This window comes from Capra hircus, chromosome 11, assembly GCF_001704415.2.
Source record: "Capra hircus breed San Clemente chromosome 11, ASM170441v1, whole genome shotgun sequence".
Taxonomy (NCBI): domain Eukaryota; kingdom Metazoa; phylum Chordata; class Mammalia; order Artiodactyla; family Bovidae; genus Capra; species Capra hircus.
The window spans coordinates 70555741-70574064 of record NC_030818.1 but is presented as its reverse complement, the minus strand read 5'-3'; the positions used below and the strand labels follow the sequence as shown (position 1 = coordinate 70574064).

At 53.1% G+C, this 18324-nt stretch overlaps 1 protein-coding gene across 3 annotated transcripts in view; it reads left to right on the top strand.

The window, feature by feature from the left end:
- FAM179A (family with sequence similarity 179 member A) overlaps positions 2583 to 18324 on the top strand; it is a 45307-nt gene continuing 29565 nt past the window's right edge. For 2 of the 3 annotated variants that reach the window (XM_018054772.1, XM_018054771.1), the window contains exons 1-8: positions 2583 to 2681; positions 3526 to 3639; positions 4324 to 4605; positions 5256 to 5467; positions 6163 to 6350; positions 11030 to 11076; positions 13362 to 13528; positions 18000 to 18150. In XM_018054772.1, coding sequence (XP_017910261.1) covers positions 2654 to 2681; positions 3526 to 3639; positions 4324 to 4605; positions 5256 to 5467; positions 6163 to 6350; positions 11030 to 11076; positions 13362 to 13528; positions 18000 to 18150 — 1189 coding nt within the window. In that variant the 5' untranslated portion in view covers positions 2583 to 2653. The remainder of the gene's footprint in view (positions 2682 to 3525; positions 3640 to 4323; positions 4606 to 5255; positions 5468 to 6162; positions 6351 to 11029; positions 11077 to 13361; positions 13529 to 17999; positions 18151 to 18324) is intronic. The other variant, XM_018054773.1, reaches the window with a different exon arrangement.

The following is an 18324-nucleotide window of genomic DNA, read 5'->3' as shown; positions in this document are numbered from 1 at the left end:
GGAAGAGAAAGACCAGACAAAGCCCAGTGGCTGTTCCCTGGAAGAGTCTGCTTCTGTGGGGGTCTGGGTGCCGCCTTGGAATCTGTCCTTCTAATCGTTCCCAGGAGATTTTGATCTGCAGCTGAGACTGAGAACAAGGGCTATAGCTCATCACCACGTTTCCACATGTGATTCACACAGAAAGTCTGCACCCCGGTTAGACTCAGGTAGCAGGAGTCTGTGGCGTCCAAAGCCTGGACTCCAGCTTGTCTACTTTGATTCGGTCTGTCCCACCAGAAACGTTCTTTCTGAGTTTTGCTGGAAGCAGCCATCTTGGCACATTCTTGAGTCTCTTGCTCAGAGAGGCGAGAGGTGGGGTGTTGGGACCCGTGGAATAAAATCTTCCTCCACGTGGCTCTGGAGAAGGGGCACGTCTCTCAGCTATTCCAGGCTGCTTGTCACTGCTGTGACAGGCAGTTGCCTTCTCCTCTGATTGTGAGGAAAATTCTCAGAAAACCGAGTGGCTGGAGGCTGCAATCAGCACGAACTCAGAGGCTGGGCCAGAACCTCTCTTTGACCAGGGGTTGCTAGGAGCTGCTCTGCCTGCTGGGGTCTGGGTGGGGACGTGGTGGGCCGGCTTCCAGAGAGAAGGCAGGTGTTTTCAGTTCCTGGGTTAGGATTTGTTGCTCAGCAAAAAGAGTCTGGCATTGCCTCCTGCCCTGTCCCCGATGGTATCTCAAGGGACCTACTCTGGGGCAGGAACTGGGGGGTTTGGAAGGTTGTGGCCTTTGTCCTGATTTTCTCATTGATCATCTCTGGTCATTCACCTCCCTACCTGTCAGGGTGGAAACGGGTCACTATGATATCAGCAGAGAATTTATAAAACTGAGTAACTTGTAGAGTCTGCGGTGAGACCTTTATTACATGGGAAAAGAAAGAAGTCGGGTCAAGGGCAGGAATGGAAGACTGACCCTGGAGGGTTAAGGGAGGCTGGAAAGAGGCTTGGAGGGGTCGAGTGGTCAGCTCAGGACAATGAAATGGCTGGGAGTGTCTGAGGTTGGCTTGGTCAACAAAATGAGAATGAGGGCCAGGAGCTTTGTGCAGAAGACCGGTGTGCCTGAGAGAACAGGGGAGTTAGTCTCTGCAGAGCCCCTGCTGCATCCTTGAGTGATCAGAGGGGTTGCAAAGCGTGGCTCAGCACGAGGTTCCAGGGCAGCTACCAGAGTAATGAGGAAAGTAGAAACTGGTGGGGAAAGGAAGTGTCAGACTCCCCCTTGATAAGCTCCACCTTCCCCAAGAACCTGAGGTGACCGTGTCAACGCTGAAGCCACCAGCAAAGCTGGGTTCATGCGTTTCACTGGCATTCTTCATAATGGACTGTCTACAGTCATGCAGACTGTCTATATGGACTGTCTACACAATGGACTGTCTATAGTCATGCAGTCTTGAAAGTCCCTTGGACTGCAAGTAGATCAAACCAGTCAATCCTAAAGAAAATCAGTCCTGAATATTCACTGGAAGAACTGATGCTAAGGCTGAAACTCCAATGCTCTGGCTACCTGATGAGAAGAACTGACCCATTGGAAAAGACCCTGATGCTGGGAAAGATTGAAGGCAGGAGGAAAAGGGGATGACAGAGGATGAGATGGTTGGATGACATCACTGACTTGATAGACCTGAGTTTGAGCAAGCTCCAGGAGTTGGTGATGGACAGGGAAGCTTGGTATGCTGCAGTCCATGGGGTTGCAAAGAGTCGGACACGGCTGAGCGACTGAACTGAACTGAACAGTTATGCAACCTGGGGACTTGGAAACTTTAAAGTGTCCAAGAGAGTCCGAATGTTAAAAGTGCCCTTCAGTCCTTGCCAAGTGCTAAGTCGCTTCAATCACGCCCAACTCTTTGCAACCCTATGGACCATAGCCCACCAGGCTCCTCTGTCCATGGGGTTCTCCAAGCAAGAATACTGGACTGGGTTGCCATGCCCTCCTCCAGGGGATCTTCCTGACCCAGGGATCAGATCCATGTCTCTTTACATCTGTTGCACTGGCAGGTGAGTTCTTTACCACTAGCACCACCTGGGAAGCCAGTGGCAGATTTCTTTACTAAAAGAATGCTTTAAGGGCTTCTCTGGTGGCTCAGTGGTAAGGAAATCACCTGTCAATGCAGGAGACACAGTTTCAGTCCCTGATCTGGGTAGATCCCGCATGTCTGGGAGCAACTAAGTCCCTGGGCCACAACTATTGAGTCTGTGCTCTAGCGTCCGGTAGCTGCAACTATAAAGTCCACGTGACATAACTACCGAAGCCCGAGTGCCTAGAGCCTGTGCTGAGACAAAAGAAGCCAAGGAATCAGAAGTCCATGCACCGCAACTAGAGAAGAGTCTCTGCTTGCTGCATCTAGAGAAAACCCTGCACAACAACAAAGACCCGGCATAGTCAAAAATACATAAAAATTTTAAAGCTCTTAAAAAAAAAAAAGAAGAAAGAATGCTTTCGTTCCCACAAAGTGGTTTACAAAGGGTTTGTGATTTGTACGGATCCTCTCTGCCTCTCTCCATCATACATCCCTGGATGTTATAGGTTGGGGTCCTCTGGATGCTTGAGGATTGTGCTCACGGCCCAGAAACTAGCTGCTGCCTCTGGACAACCCCCCAGGTGCCTCCTCCACCCAGGGCATGGGCACCCGTGACGATGTGCCCCCAGGTAAGGGGCCCCAAGGAAGGTTGTCGGGGTGGGGATCTTCCTTGGATACTCCCGTGGGCTCTGCTTGGGAGATGTGGTCGGGCCGCCAAGACTTTCCATCCGGGCGAGGCTCTCTGTGGGCTCTCCCTGCTCAGCCTCCTGTGGGGGGCTCCCTATCTGGCTCCAGATTCCTCAACCAGGGCTTTGCCTCCGCTCTCTGAGCTGATGGGCTGACTGAGGGCAGTGTTCTGTAGTGGGAACATGAAGACGGGCCACGGATGCAGGAGTGGGTCCATGGGAGGGCTGAGTGGCCCCCGTTTTCCTCAGCTGACAGGGCAGGAGACAGTGAGGCCAACTCTGTATCAGGAAACAGCATTCCAGGCCTGGCGCTGCCCCTGGAGCCGGCTGTGTGAGCCCGTTTCCCCTGGAGGGTGAGGGAGTCAGAGGTCCTGCCTGGAGCGAATGGGTGCTTGTAAGGTGGAGCTGCTGCTCCTGGCAGGGGCCTCTGAAGGGGCCTGGAGACCCCTTGGGAGGAGTGTGGAGAACTGGGAATGCCTGAGCAGTTCAGGGAACAAGCCACTGTGCTCAGGGCTAAGGACCGGGGAGCCCGTGAAGGAGGCTGAGAAGGTGCAGTGTGGGGAGGGTTTGGAGAAAAGCTGGGAGAAGTCACGTGGAGTGGGCTGGGAAGAGGGGGCTTTGGTGGGGAGCACGGTGCCCTGGCCGGCTGGGGTCAGGGTGGCAAGCCCCCACCTGAGGGCAAGGCTCTGATTTGGCGGATGGGCCACAGAGTGCCTGAGGCTGTCTGTCCCCTATCCCGGCCTTAGTGGACTCTAAGACATTGCTCTCCCTGCCTTTCTGTCCCCAGCCAAAGTTCCGGCTCCTGTGGCCGTGTACTGTGGCAGCGTTCCCCAGAGCAGTGCTGGGCCCCTTGCACTCCCAGGTGGAAGCAGTGACTCCAGCCTGAAGACATTTGGAGAAGGTGAGACAGGGGCACGGGCCTGGTGACTCCATCACATGAAATGGCTTTCAAGTGTCCCAGCAGCCTCTCTGGGGCCTTGGGGCAGAGATGGGCCATTCCACCTGGCAGCCACGCAGACAGGGTCAGTGACCACAGAGCAGAGCTTAGACCTCATCCTGGAGGAAGGAGATGGGTGTGTTTAGATGCCCGACTGTGTCTTCAAGCCATGGGCAGGCGTTAATTTTACCCTGGTCCCTGCTGGACATGTCCTTTGGTTTTAGGTGGGTCCTTGGGCTTCCCTAGTAGCTCAGATGGTAAAGTGTCTGCCTGCAATGTGGGAGACCTGGGTTTGATCCCTGGGTCGAGAAGATCCCCTGGAGAAGGAAATGGCAACCCACTCTAGTACTCTTGCCTGGAAAATTCCATGGACAGAGGAGCTTTGTAGGCTATAGTCCATGGGGTCACAAAGAGTCGGGCATGACTGAGCGACTTCACTTCACCTCACTTTTCAATTCTCTGCCTCAAAGGATGAAGGTGTACGGAGGGCTCCCGCCAGAACAGGGAATAAGCGGGGCTCTCCTAGGAACCGCAGAAAGGCCCCGTGAGCCCCAGGGAGGCAAAGCTGAGGTCCTGGGGCCTGGGTGGTGTTAGCACCCAGGGAAGTTGGAGGAGTAGGCTCCTCTAGCATAGCAGTTCTTGTCTCAGCCTCCCTCCAGCTAGCGCCCAGCACCCTCCTGGAGAAGCCGTCACAGCTCTTGAGTGGACGTGGGGACCCTGGCAGCCTCAAGCTGGATGCTCCCCTGAAGGGCTGGCAGGCCAAGAATGGCCACCCCAGGAACCTCGTGGCCCTGTCTCTGGGTCCCCACCCGCTGGTGCCGCTCCCCTCGCTGGAGTCAGAGGCCAACAGTGTGGCCCGGGACACCACCCAGATCAAGGACAAGCTCAAGAAAAGGAGACTCTCGGAGGGCTTGGCAGCATCTTCCCATGGTGAGCCCTGGGCCCTGCCCAGACCCCAACCCTAAGGTCAGGGACCCCAGGCCACCTGGACTATGAGAGTCAGCAGGTGTGCAACTGGCAGCTGGGGTCAGAGGTGGTCAGGGGCACCCTCTCTACAGCCCCTGCCTCCTCCCTGGAATGCCATCTCCCACTTGGGCCTCTGCAGTGGCTCCCAACCAGACTCCCTATTCCCGCCCTCGCCTCCTTCTAGTCTTCACTGCAGAGGAATTCTTTTCAAACACAGATCTGACCACCTCTTTCCTTCCACTTCTGCCAACTATGCTAAAGCCACCCAGTGGCTTTCAAGTGGATACAGGACTAGAGCCTGCTGCCTTCCCTCCTAATTCAGTACTGATTTTGTTCCCCTTTCTACCCAACCTGCTTTTGAATTTTAATTATTTAATTAATTTATTCTGAATTTTAAATAGGTGACTTTGACTGACACTTTCTACCAAATTTTACCGGAGTGGGAAAGGACACTCAGCACAGTCTAGGGGTGGGCTTGGCGCTGGGGGAACATCTGTCCCCTCCTCTCACCATCCCAGCCTCCCCAGGACATAAGGCCCTGTTGCCAGCAACTGAATTAACTCCACTCCCCACACTCTGGGGACTCACTTACTCCCCATCCCCATCCCATACAGCCTCTTTGGATCCTGGTGGAGGCCCCAAAGGAATTCCCCTGAGGACTGTCATCCCCCGGGCCACCTCTCAGAGGCTGCTGAGGGTATCCAGGCCAATGCCCCCGATCCAGAGCATCCCCACCACCCCAGAAGCCAGCGGAGCCAAGGAGAAGGGCCTGGACCCGCCCACGAGCCGTCAGGGTCCCCAGGAGCTGAGACCGGGTGCCCAGGAGGTAAGGCAGTTGGACTGCTCTCAGTCTTGCCTCTCTGTGCTTCTTTTTTCTTTCGATCCTTTACCAATCCCTGTTCCTGGGCCCTGAGCATCTCTGAAGGTATCTTCTCCAGTAGTTGCCCCAGAGGTACCGAGCTGGCTCCTCCTAAGCAGATGCTGTGTGACTATCCATCTTACATGTGATGGTTCTCAAGCCTTCTCTGATCTAAATGTTCCAGAATTTCCTATGGTTCTGACCCTCCTCATTTTGGCAAGGGACTGTGGCAGAGGGGAAAGAATACTGGGTTAAGACTCAGGAGATTTAGGTTCTGGTTTCTACTCTGCCCTCATTGACAGTGTGACCTTGGGCAAGTCACTTTCCTCTCTGGGCCTCAGTTCGCACTAAGATAAGGGAATTGGACCTGATGTTTTTGAGGATCCCTTTCAGCTCTGATGTTCTAGGGTTTTCTGAAATGAGAACACAAAAACAACTAATAATAATGGCTAAAGGGGTTGGAGTAGGAATGAGAGGACCCCCTTTTTGTTTAAATGGTAAGGAAACAATGAGCTCAGAGGCCCCAGGGTTGTGTTATTAGAGAAACAGGATACTTACCAGTGCTGTGGATAGAAGGGACCACTCTGCGTGCGGCACCTGGGAAGTGAGCATCCAAGTGAACTGTTTCATGGACCAGACCCCTCCCCGACCGCTGTTCCCAGGTGCAGATTTCCCAACAGTACCTGCACTGCAATGATGAGAAGATACACAAGTCCCTGGGAGGCATTGTGATCCCACCCATCCCCAAGGCCAAGGTACCCGCTGGGACCTCCCGCACACCTGGCTCCCTTCCCAGCCTCTTGCCTCCTGGCCAGGACATCCTCACGGGCCTCAGGCCCCCCACCACACGGTAAGCAGCCCTAAATCAAAACTACCTTGCGGTCCTCTCTCCTCTACCCTCCAAGATCTGCTTGGACTCCCTATGACTGAGTCTCCACACCAGGGCAGAGCTCTGGGGGCCAGATGTGTGGAGGGCAGGGTCCTCCACCATGAGCCTCTGACCTGGGGCAGTCACAGAGCTGGCCCTTGACTCCAGCAGGGGGGTGTATAGGCTTAATTAGCAATGTCTTGACCTCTGTCTTCTACCAGTGTCCTGATAGGTGTGGTTGCTGCCCTGATGAATAGAATGTGAATATTTTTAAAACGCTATTGGATTCATGATAGCTCTTAGTGATGGTGCATTTTCTTAATGAATGGACGTTAAAAATGCAAGCATTATTGTGTCTATGTATGGGGGGTAGTCTACAAAAATTTTGGACTAAAAAGGGAATCAAAAAACTGGGAATCAGTGAATAGGGAGAGTGAATAGAGAATCAGTGAATAGAGAGAGAGGGAGAGAGAGAGACAGGGAGAAGGAGAGAGAGCGCTCTCTTTGGGGTCTCCTGTACCTATTTCTCTCAAGGGTCCTCTGTCTCCCACATCACCTCCCCTTCTGTCCCAAGACATGTCCACATCTTATTGTACCCTGGTGGAGTGTGGGAGCCCATCTGTGGACCTGCTCCTGGATTTAAGCTCTCTGCTCGGTTTTTCCACCAACCTCTTCCCCCACCGGCCTCCACCTCCTCACCATCGACACCGCCTCCTCATTTTCTGCTCAGACACCCACCTCTTCCTCCCTCTGAGAGTTCTTGGTGGCTTTCATGACTCTCTGGCCCCCGATAAGTGACCCTTCCACCCATCCCACTGCTCTTGAGCTGTTGATGTCCTTGAATTCTTTGCCTTCCTCACCTTCCTGACTTCCAGGCAGTCTCCTGGGTGCCCCCTCTTTCCTTGTATCTTAAATGTATTCCAGAACTCTTCGCTTCCATCTCCTTGTTCTCCCCTGGGAGTCTTATCTGTGCAGGTGACTTCCAAGGTCAAGTGGGATGGGAGACTTCTGCGTCCCCTGGGCTTCCCTCCTCCTGTTGAGCATTCCCAGGGCTCTCAAGGCTGATGCAGATCCAGCGTTGGAGGCAACCGCCACAATATACCCCCACCACAGCATCGCGGATGGAGCTCTTCGTGTTTCCCCTAGCTGTCTCTCCCCCATGACCTCCCAGTTTCCACGGGGGTGCAGGCGTGCTCTTTGAACTTCCAATTTCAGCATCATTTTCAACTCTTGCCTCCTGTTCCTAACAGATTGCCACATCCCATGAGGAACAACGAGAGACAATACGGAGGCTACCACCCCTGCTCGCCGCTGCCTTTGCTCTTAGTTTGTACTTGCTGGCTCCCTTTTGACCTCCCCCTGGAGTTCCTACCCCATCTCCTTGCGGCCCTGAGCTCTTCATCCTGATCTTTTGTTTTCATCCACCCCCCCTCCCCGAATACACCCCTTCCACGCACCCTCACTTCCATGCACCTCACTGCTCTGTGGGAGCCTGAGTGGCAACCCGCCGCTCCCCAATACCCCTGTGTCCAGCCCTCCCTGGAGGACGGCACCTCCCTGCAGCCCCAAATGAGCCTCTTATCCTTGGCCTGCTGGTCAGTTCCTACATTTTTCAAGTGCCAGCTCCACGTCCACCCTCTCCGTCACGTCTTCCCTGGCCTCCTCGGGATGTGGGGAAGGGCCCTGTTCACACGGCATCCAGCCTGTGTGCTGTCCAGCCACCTCCCACCTACTTATTTGCTCACCTTTTATTTCTGTTCTTGAACTTGCAGCACTATGAGGCAGGGGCTATATCTGCACACTTCTGTGGCTCCCATGGTGTCAAGCTCCCATGTTAACTGCCATGGAGTAATCACGCGTGGATTAGGCAGATAACTATCTGAAGTATCTGCCTATTTGCTGTCAGGCTGTGACATGGATTTCTCTCCATTGACTCCGTGAGGCTAGCTAATGGCTGGAAGGGAGACTCCATTACCATTTCATCCGTCCTTCCATCCGTCTGTCTGGCCATGTGTCCGTGCAACCATTGAGTCACTGTTAAGAACCACTCTGTGCCAGACACTGGGTCAGGCGGTATGAAAGCAAAGCCAAACAAGACATCCTCTGTGTTCTGGGAGCTCATAAGAGAAATTTACTAGCAGACCATTGACTAAAAGCCCCAATGAGGTAAACACTAAGGTAGAAGGCTGCCCCTCATTCTGAGGAGCGCTATGGAAAACTATTTCAATTAGGCCAGGAAGACTTCTCAGAGGAGGTGAGGCTGGTTGGGTTTTGAAGGCTGAGGCAGAGTCTGTGAGATGGAGCAGAGGGAGAGTTGGGAAGGATGATTGACTGAGGCATTTAGGGCAAGGCTAGATTTCCAGCAGCACCGTATCTGTGTGTGACGGGGGGTGAGGTACGCAGGGCTGAAAGGCCCGTGTGCTAAACTGAGGAGTATGAGCTTTACCCTGAAGCAGTGAGGTGCCACTGGAGGCTTTTTGGTGTGGAAGTGATGTCAGATCTGATTTAGGAAGGCCACTCTGGCCACGGCAGTGTGGCGTGGGCTGTGCACACTGGTGGCCTCAGGGACCCAGGGGAGAAGCTGTGGGCACCTGAATGGGCAGAGGCTGTGGGCACCTGGTCTGCAATGTTCAGTGTGCAGAGGGGCTCGGAAAGTGAAGAAGTGAGGGAGGGGCTTGGTGACTGGATGGCTGTGGGATGAAACAGGTAGGGAGCTGAGGGCCATGCCAGAGTTACTGGATAAACAGCCAGACAGATGGTGGTAGCTTCAGCAGGACAGGGAATTAGGAGGAGAGGCAGGCTTTGGGGCAGTGGAGTGGCAGCTTGTGAGTGGGTTCAACTTGTGCTGCTGGGGACACTGGTTGATGCCCAGATGTCTGGCCAGGTGCGTGGAGAAGACTGTGGATGCAGGTAGAGCTTTGCTGTTCCATCATTTTCGTGTGGCCTGGTGGGACCACCTCAGGTCATGGTGGGGGTTCAGAAGAGGGAGGAGGGGCTGGAACACTGTGAGGAGAAAAGTGAAGGCTCTCTGGGTGTGGGTGACATTGGCCTCTGTCTTTTCTGCTAATGGGTCTCTAGAGAAGGGAAGGAGAGGTTTGCCAAGGTCCACAGCTTGAAGGAGGCTGAGCCATGTGCCCTGAGGCCACATCCTCTGCTCAGAGGGGAAGGGAAAACAGCGTCCAGCTTGAGGTCAAAGGGGCGAGGCTGTGGGCCAGGAGCCGGTGGTGGTCGGGTCTGAGGGAGGAAGCAGCGCCAGGCTTACCAGTGCGCCGTGCCCACTCTGTGCCTAGCCAGAACCACCAAAGGGACTCCCCTGCTCACCTCTGCCCCCAGCCCTGGTGGCACAGCTGGGCAGTGGTGGGTTCCAATGGCAAAGACCTAGTGGTGGGTTCCAATGGCAAAGACCTAGTGGTGGGTTCCAATGGGCAAAGACCTAGCGCCCTGGCTGGGTGCCCTGGGGTGTTTACCTATGGTCTCCAAGCCACACAAGCCCTCCCTGGGGGTCCTGACCTAGGAGGCTGTGCCTGTCCCAGGGAGCAACTCTGAGTCTTGGTTGTCCCAGCTCTGGCCCTTCCTGTAGACCTCCGGTCCCCTGACCTCCAAGGTCCCCTCAGTAGGAGCCCCTGTATCTGGGCAGGCACTCAGGTGGGCTCTCCTACAGCCATCCCAGCCTGGGTCACCCTGCTGAGTGAAAACTCTGAGGCCAGAGCACAGGATGCCGTGTCCCAGTTCTCGTGGCTTGTCACCCGGTCAGCCCCCCAGAGCCTTCTGCTGTCTACGCGTTTCCCAGGGAGAAGAGACAAGTCCATGTTAGATAATGCATATCTGGTCTTCCTGGGAATGTAAGGCCCATGAATGCATCACCACCTGTCTTAGTGATGCTGTATTCTCAGTGTCTACACAGTGCTTTGCGCACAGTATATCTTCAATAGGGTATGGTAACCCACTCGGGTATTATTGCCTGGAGAATCCCATAGACAGAGGAGCCTGGCAGGCTACAGTCCATGGGGCTGCAAAGAGCTGGGCCTGGCTGAAGCAACAACATGCATACATGAATGAGTAAACAGTACTGTTTATTTTAAAAACTGCAATTAAAACCAGTGCCAGGAATGCCTCATCTTTCATTCCTGTGCTCAGTTTGAACTGAATGTCTCCTACAAAGCAGTGGTGATTTCCCATTATCAGCAAAGGAGGTCATTCCCTCTAAGCCCTGGAGGGGAAAAGGAGTGGGTCCCCGAGCTCTCATGGGTTGGGAGAGGACTTGAAGTCAGTCTGTCCTGAGCTGGGAGGAGATTCACCCCCATCTCCTGTGCACACAGCAGGGACAGGGCTTCCTGTTGGACTAAGTGGTTTACTCATGGAGGCTGGCTTCCTGGGGAATCAATGGTCTATGCAGCCAGAAAACAGGGCTCTGAGCTTTGTCTGGACCAAGCCTGCCAGTCACCCTCAGGTCCAGAAGGAGCTGCATCTCCTGCTGCCTTGAACACCTGGCCAAGAACCTCTTCACAGGGGCACCCACAGCCTCCTCTGTCTCATCCCCCTCTCAGCTGTCACCCCATCCTGGAGCTAGCCTGGGAGCTAGCTCTTGCTTGCTAGATAGCGCAGCAGGAGCTCTTGCTTGCCGTCTCTCATGGTGCTTTTTTCTCCCCCATTCTTTTAAGATCGGTCCGGGAGCGTGGGCCTCAGGAGAAGACCCCTAGATCTCTGGGTATGTACTCGCCTTGCACCCTTCCGTTTGTTATTTGACTCTCTGGTTCCTGGGTTGGATCATGGGATCAGAATTAAGGCTAGAGGAGATCTGGGTACTCTTAGACTCATTGTCCTCATTTCATGGAGGGGGAAGCAGAAGTCGCCCTGGTGGCAGGGAGGGTGGCCCCTGCTCTGTGCTACCCTCCACCAGCGTAGGTTGCTTCATGATGGCCCAGCTGAGAGAGACGGTGCTGTCCCATCTGATAGAGGAAGGGGTGCACTGAGGGTCACCAAGCTGGGCCTTTTAAGGCTCAGTGCACAGAAAGCGAGCAGGTCCTTGCGGCTCCAAAGGCGGGGTTTTGTCCCATCCTGTGGCTGTCCCTGGGCTTCCCAGGTGGTGCTAGTGGTAAAGAACCCGCCTGCCAGTGCAGGAGACGCGTGGGTCTAAGCAAATAGAGGATTTCTTTCCAGACAGAGTGAGAAACTAAACTGCATCCCCTGAATCCCTTGGTCAGCCGATCCTGGGTGAAGGGGAAGAGAGCCAGCTGCGCTGGCAGTGAGGCAGGTGGTTGGGGCTCAGAGAGGCTCTCCAGCCTATGACCTAATTCGTGGGGAGGATTGAAGGTCGAGTGAGGGGACATGGGCAGAGTACCCTGGGCCGCAGGCCTGGGGGGCTGGCGGCAGCTGCTCTGCTGACTGGCAGGAGCGGGTGGACTGTTGCCCAGCTTCCGGGCAGGTCACCCTGTAATCAGCTCAGCAGCGGGTCAGTTGGTCAGGGGGAGGCTGCTGCCCACAAGGCCCCAGGGTTAGGATGCCCAGCTGGGCCTGAGAGGCAGGCCTGGCATGGAAACCTCTGCTGTGGCCAGTCTCCCCTCTCTGGCCAGGCTGCGGCAGGGTGCACTGGGGCAGTACAGTGTGACACACACGGGCACCCAGTGTCCCTTGAGAGCTTCCTGAGAGCACTGGAAGGGGGTTTGGGGCCAGGGGACGCCAGCTTAGAGCTACTCCCCTGTCTTCCCCACCAGGTGTTGCTTGAGAACCGGGTCCTTGGGGGCAGGGGCCAGGCTGCTTGGACAAGGCTTTCCAGGGTGTCTCTTGGTCTCTTGGAGGCATAGGCGAAAGAGGGCTACAAACTGGCAGAGTCCTCAAGAAGTTCTCTGACCTTCCAGCTGTGCCCCTCCCAATGTGGGCACCATGTCTGGCCTGTAGTTAGCGTTCACGTGGTAGTGTCTGAAGCTAAGGGCTTTCTCGCAGTCCCTGCTCTGGTGAGCTGGCCCCTGGACACCCACGCCCTCGGCCCTGCTTTATTTCCCGGCAGACAGAGGCTTCACCCCTCCTCCCTCTTGATTCTGGAGTCTCCTCCCAGGAGGGATCTTTGGTAGAAGGCAGGGGCCAGACAGAGATCTGGGGGTCCCCAGGAGCCCTGCCAGATCCCCAGACTCAATACACCCTTTCCAGCCTCAGGCAGCCCCAGGTGGTGGCCCCCCTTCCCAGAGGAGCCCTGATTTGCAAGTTCTCTCAAGGCCAGTGAACTCCAAACTTTGTGAGCAGGAGAACTTGGTTAACATTGCCTTCATTAAAGAAAAACTAATGGACCTACCCCCACACTGTCCCTAAAACAAGAAACATGCTCTTAAAGTCTATCAATTGGGAAAGCACGGAATGACAAAGATATACTATGGATTTGATGCCATTTGGAAATGAATTTGAATATTATTAATCATGAGAGCATCTGAAGGTCACCGGATCTCAACTTTCCCATCTGTAAAACGAGGGCATTGGGCTGGCGTTAGTTCTCTGGCTCTTTCCTGCGGTGTTATAGTCTCAGATAGGAGCATGGTAGTGTATCATGATCAATGGGCTCATTTTGTTTTTCCTCTTTCTGAAGTACATGCCTCCCGGTTAAGACAGACTTACATTCTCAGGAAATATCTTAAACCTCTTAGATAACAGGTCTGCCCCTATTTCCTGCCCACGCTCCTCTCCACCCCCCCCACCCCCCCCAGCCTAGTCTTAGAATAAAGTGTGCAGTAATTGTTGATAGATGGATGCACGGACGGATGCATGAGAGGGGGAGGGTGTTGGTCCTCAGGCAGCCTGTTCTGTTCCTGCCAGTGCTGCTGTGTGGAGTGAACTTAACCTGTGCCTTTCCTTTTAAGGCAGCACAGGGGAGAGGCACTGAGGGTGGAGGGCTTAGATAGTTGCATGTTCCACCAACCACAGGGCTGCAGAGCCTTAATCCCAGCGGCTGCTGCCCTCAGGTGCTGGGCGTCCTCAGTTTGACTCTTGTTCTCCACTCCTCAGAGCCAAAACCTCTGATCCCGCCTGTCAGAGACAGGTCTGCTGCCTCTGAGAAGCCTGCTCTGCCTTTATCTCAGTCTGCTCCGATGTTGACATCCTTCTCCTTCAGCCATGCCCAGGAAGCTCACCCCTTGTTAAAAGAAGAGGACCAGAAGGAGAGTGGGACCAAGGTACCTGGAAAGCGAGGGGAGAGGAAGCTGGGGTCAGAGCACACCACTGGCTGAAGGCACACGTGCTTCTGAAATACACAAGTGTGGGAGCGGCTTGAGGAAAGCAAGGAGGAACCCTGAGGCAGCTGCTCTAGTCCTTAAGGGTGGAACCTGTAGATGGGTTTGGGGTGAAGGCTATGGCAAAAAAGAGAGGAAAGAAAGGAGAAGGATAGAGGTGAGGGGGCCTAGGTGAAGGGGAGAGTATTGCAGGGAGCCGAGGGGTGGGGCTGAGGGAGGAGGCGAGGACAGAAGGAGGTCACACATGGTTCAGAAGGAAGCAGGATGTGGGGGAGATGGCAGAAGGGCTTAGGTGAACCAAACCAAGTAATCTGAACCAGCACCCAAGATAGCAACCTAGAGGCAGCTGACTCAGAGGCAGATCAGCCAAAGGCTGTGTTTCACAGGCTGACAAACACCTTGTACTTCTAAGGTGACCTTGATCCAGATGATTCATACAGATCCTAGCCTGGATGAATTTAGTGAAACTTGGGGAGTCATTGGGCTTCCCACATGGCTCAGTGGTAACAGAATCCATCTGCCAAGGCAGGAGTTGCAGGAGACCCTGGTTTGATCCCTGGGTCTGGAAGATCCCTTGAAGAAGGCAACGGCAACCCACTTCAGTACTCTTGCCTGGAGAGTCTCATGGACAGAGGAGCCTGGTGGGCTATAGTCCATAGGGTCACAAAGAGTCAGACAGGACAGAGAGCATGCATGTGTTCAATTCAGTTCAGTTGCTCAGTCGTGTCCAACTCTTTTCACCCCCATGAACCGCAGCACGCCAGGCCTCCCTGTCCATTACCAACTCCCAGAGTTTATCCAAACTCACGTCCATTGACTTCCCTAGTGGCTCAGATGGTAAAGCGTCTGCCTACAATATGGGAGACCTGGGTTCGATTGCTGGTTGGGGAAGATCCTCTGGAGAAGGAAATGGCAGCACACTCCAGTATTCATTCTTGCCTGGAAAATTCCGTGGGAGGAGCCTGGTAGGCTATAGTCCATGGAGTCGCAAAGAGTCAGAAACAACTGAGCGACTTCACTTCACTTCACATGTCCATCGAGTAGGTGATGCCATCCAACCATTTCATCCTCTGTCGTCCCCTTCTCCTACTGCCCTCAATCTTTCCCAGCATCAGCGTCTGTCCAATGAGTCAGTTCTTCGCATCAGGTGGCCAAAGTGTTGGAGTTTCAGTTTCAACATCAGTCCTTTCAATGAACACCCAGGACTGATCTCCTTTAGGATGGACTGGTTGGATCTCCTTGCAGTCCAAGGGACTCTAAGAGTCTTCTCCAACACCACAGTTCAAAAGCATCAATTCTTCAGCACTCAGCTTTCTTCACAGTCCAACTCTCACATCCATACATGACTACTGGAAAAACCATAGCCTTGATAGATGGACCTTTGTTGACAAAGTAATGTCTCTGCTTTTGAATATGCTGTCTAGGTTGGTCATAACTTTCCTTCCAAGGAATAAGTGTCTTTTAATTGCATGGCTGCAGTCACCATCTACAGTGATTTTGAGCCCCCCAAAATCAAGTCAGCCACTGTTTCCCCATCTACTTGCCATGAAGTGATGAGACCAGATGCCATGATCTTAGTTTTCTGAATATTGAGCTTGAAGCTAACTTTTTCACTCTCCTCTTTCACTTTTATTAAGAGGCTCTTTAGTTCTTCTTCACTTCCTGCCATAAGGGTGGTATCATCTGCATATCTGAGGTTATTGATATTTCTCCCAGCAATCTTGATTCCAGCTTGTGCTTTCTCCAGCCCAGCATTTCTCATGATATACTCTACATATAAGTTAAATAAGCAGGGTGACAATATACAGCCTTGACATACTCCCTTTCCTATTTGGGACTAGTCTGTTGTTCCATATCCAGTTCTAACTGGTGCTTCCTGACCTGCATACAGGTTTCTCAAGAGGCAGGTCAGGTGGTCTGGTATTCCCATCTCTTTCAGAATTTTCCACAGTTTATTGTGACACACACAGTCAAAGGCTTTGGCATAGTCAATAAAGCAGAAATAGATGTTTCTCTGGAACTCTCTTGCTTTATCGATGATCCAGCGGATGTTGGCAATTTGATCTCTGGTTCCTCTGCCTTTTCTAAAACCAGCTTGAACATCTGGAAGTTCACAGTTCATGTATTGCTGAAGCCTGGCTTGGAGAATTTTGAGCATTACTTTACTAGCGTGTGAGATGAGTGCAATTGAGCAGTAGTTTGAGCATTCTTTTGCATTGCCTTTCTTTGGGACTGGAATGAGAACTGACCTTTTCCAGTCCTGTGGCCACTGCTGAGTTTTCCAAATGTGCTGGCATATTGAGTGCAGCACTTTCTCAGCATCGTCTTTCAGGATTTGAAATAGCTCAACTGGAATTCCATTACCTCCACTAGCTTTGTTTGTAGTGATGCTTCCTAAGGCCCATTTGACTTCACATTCCAGGATGTCTGGCTCTAGGTGAGTGATCACGCCATCGTGACTATCTGGATGCATGCATACATACGTGCAGAGTCACTGTTATGGTCTTCCTTTGAAACAGAGATGTAAGGGTGCAATAAACGGATCTTGAAAGCCTGCTATGTGCAGGTGCTGTGGGATCCAGTGATGCTGATAAGGTCCAGGTACCACATCCTCCCTCTCCAGCAATGGTGACAGACCATGGGGCAAAGGAGGAATAATTCCGGGCCATGAAATGATCTCATCCTCTACCTGCCTTAGCCACTCACTCCCATGGTCACACCGTAGACCTCGGCACTGCAAATAACATCTTCCCTGCCATCATCTCAACCTCACGCAGTCCATTTGCTCACTTCCTTCTCCTAATGTTCTAGCTCAATCCATCTGACATCCCAGCTCTAGCACTTGTCTTTCTCCTGCATCAACAATAATTTCCTTGAAACTGGATCATCCCCACGAGCATCTTAGCTCTCTCTCATCTTAAGGAAACCAAACCGAAGCAAAAACTCTGCCTTGTCTCTTTACCAGTCCTCTCCTGAGCGTGGGCCAGTAGGCTTCATCCCTGCAGCCCCACTGAAATCACCGCATTGAGGCACTGGTGGATCCACCTTCCCACGTGCCGCAGTCGCAGTGCTCTTTCAGCTTGACCCATTGCCCACTTTTGTGGCTCATCCTTCTTGAATTCCCCACCAAGGAATGGAAATCAGGGCTGCTTCTTTCTTGCTTCTCTGACTACATCAGTTACATCCTTCCTGGTCCTTCTTTGCTGGCTCCTCCTTGTCTTCCTGACCTCTATGTGATGGCACTCAGAACTCACACCTCTAGCATCTTGTCTAATTACACTGACCACTGTAACCTGAATCCTGACCTATGGCATTAGGTACCACCTCTATGCAGAGGGCTCCCAAATCTCCCTCTCCAGCCCAGACCTTCCCCTGAACTCCAGGAGCTGTTAAATTATATGCCTGCATTTATATAGCACTGATACTCAACATCTGCATTTAGGCCTCTAGTTATATTTCCAACTTATCCAAGATTTTAACTGTTGAATTCTCACCCATCCCATCCCCGAACTTCCTTTTCCCAGTGTCTTCTCTCTGTGAATGGCAGTAAAAGGCAGCTCCAGACTTCCAGCTGCTCTGATCCCAAATCGCAGGCCCATCCCACCTCCTGTCTCTCTCTTATCCCACACCTCATATATCAGCCAAAGCCGTGGGCTCTACTTTTGAACTTGTCCAGAATCCGGTCATTCTATCATTTTTCTGGCTATCCTAGTCCATGTCCTGCCACGTGGAAATTCTTGGTTCTATTTTTGCCACTTCTTGTGAATCTTTAATTTTGTCAAAATGAAAAGTTATAAAGAACAATACTTAGAGAATCCCCCTAGCCAGCAAAAAAAAAGAAAAGGCGGGGGGGGGGGGTGGGGAAGAGGGAATCAGATCATGTCATTCTTCTGTTCAGAACCTCCAGGGATTTGCTGTGTCCTTCAGAGGAGAAGCCCAAGTCCCCACCATGGACCGCCAGGCCCAGTGTGCCGAGGCTCCTGCCCACCCCCACCACTCCTGACCTGTGTCCTGCCTCGCCTCTGACTCTGGGCACACAAACCAGCGTCCTCCCTGAGGCTCACAGCCACACCCAGCAGCCCCCAGACTCGGAGTCTGCTCCTTACTTTGTTTCTGTCTCTGCTTCAATGCCACCGCCTTGAGATCGCCCTACCTGAAACAAACCCCATCACCCCGTGTCCCTTACTTTCCTTCCCATGCATGGTTGCCTGACATCAGAGGCTGGTCTGTTTGCTGCCATCTCACCACTCCACATAGTTCTTTGGGAGCAAGGCCTCTGTGTTTTTGATCATTTTCAGAACAGCTATCGGCACCCAGGAGCCACTCATGTTCTTGATGACTGAATGAATGAAGAAGGTATAGAAAGCGCAGTTAGGTCCACAAGGTGACGGAGTTTGCTCTGACCTTGTGCCAGATTCAGGTCACCATTGCCAGGTCTGCCCAGGAGAGGATGAGGCTGAAGCAGATGAAGGAGATGGAGTTATTCCGCAGGGCAAAGGAGCCGGAGAGGGACAGAGAGCTCACTTCCCAGAGCCTGGGCTCCCGGAGGACCTTGATGAAGGAAGGTACTGGGTATTTGGGGAAGGTGCCTTCAGGCTGGGGACACTTTTTCACCAACATCTGGGCCAAGAAGAGAACATTTCCACACTCCGCATCCACACGGTCTCCATCCTGAGACTGCGCAGGGAGTCACATTTGCTCTCTCGTAGTTCACCGATGGGCCCATTTCCAAAGGGGGG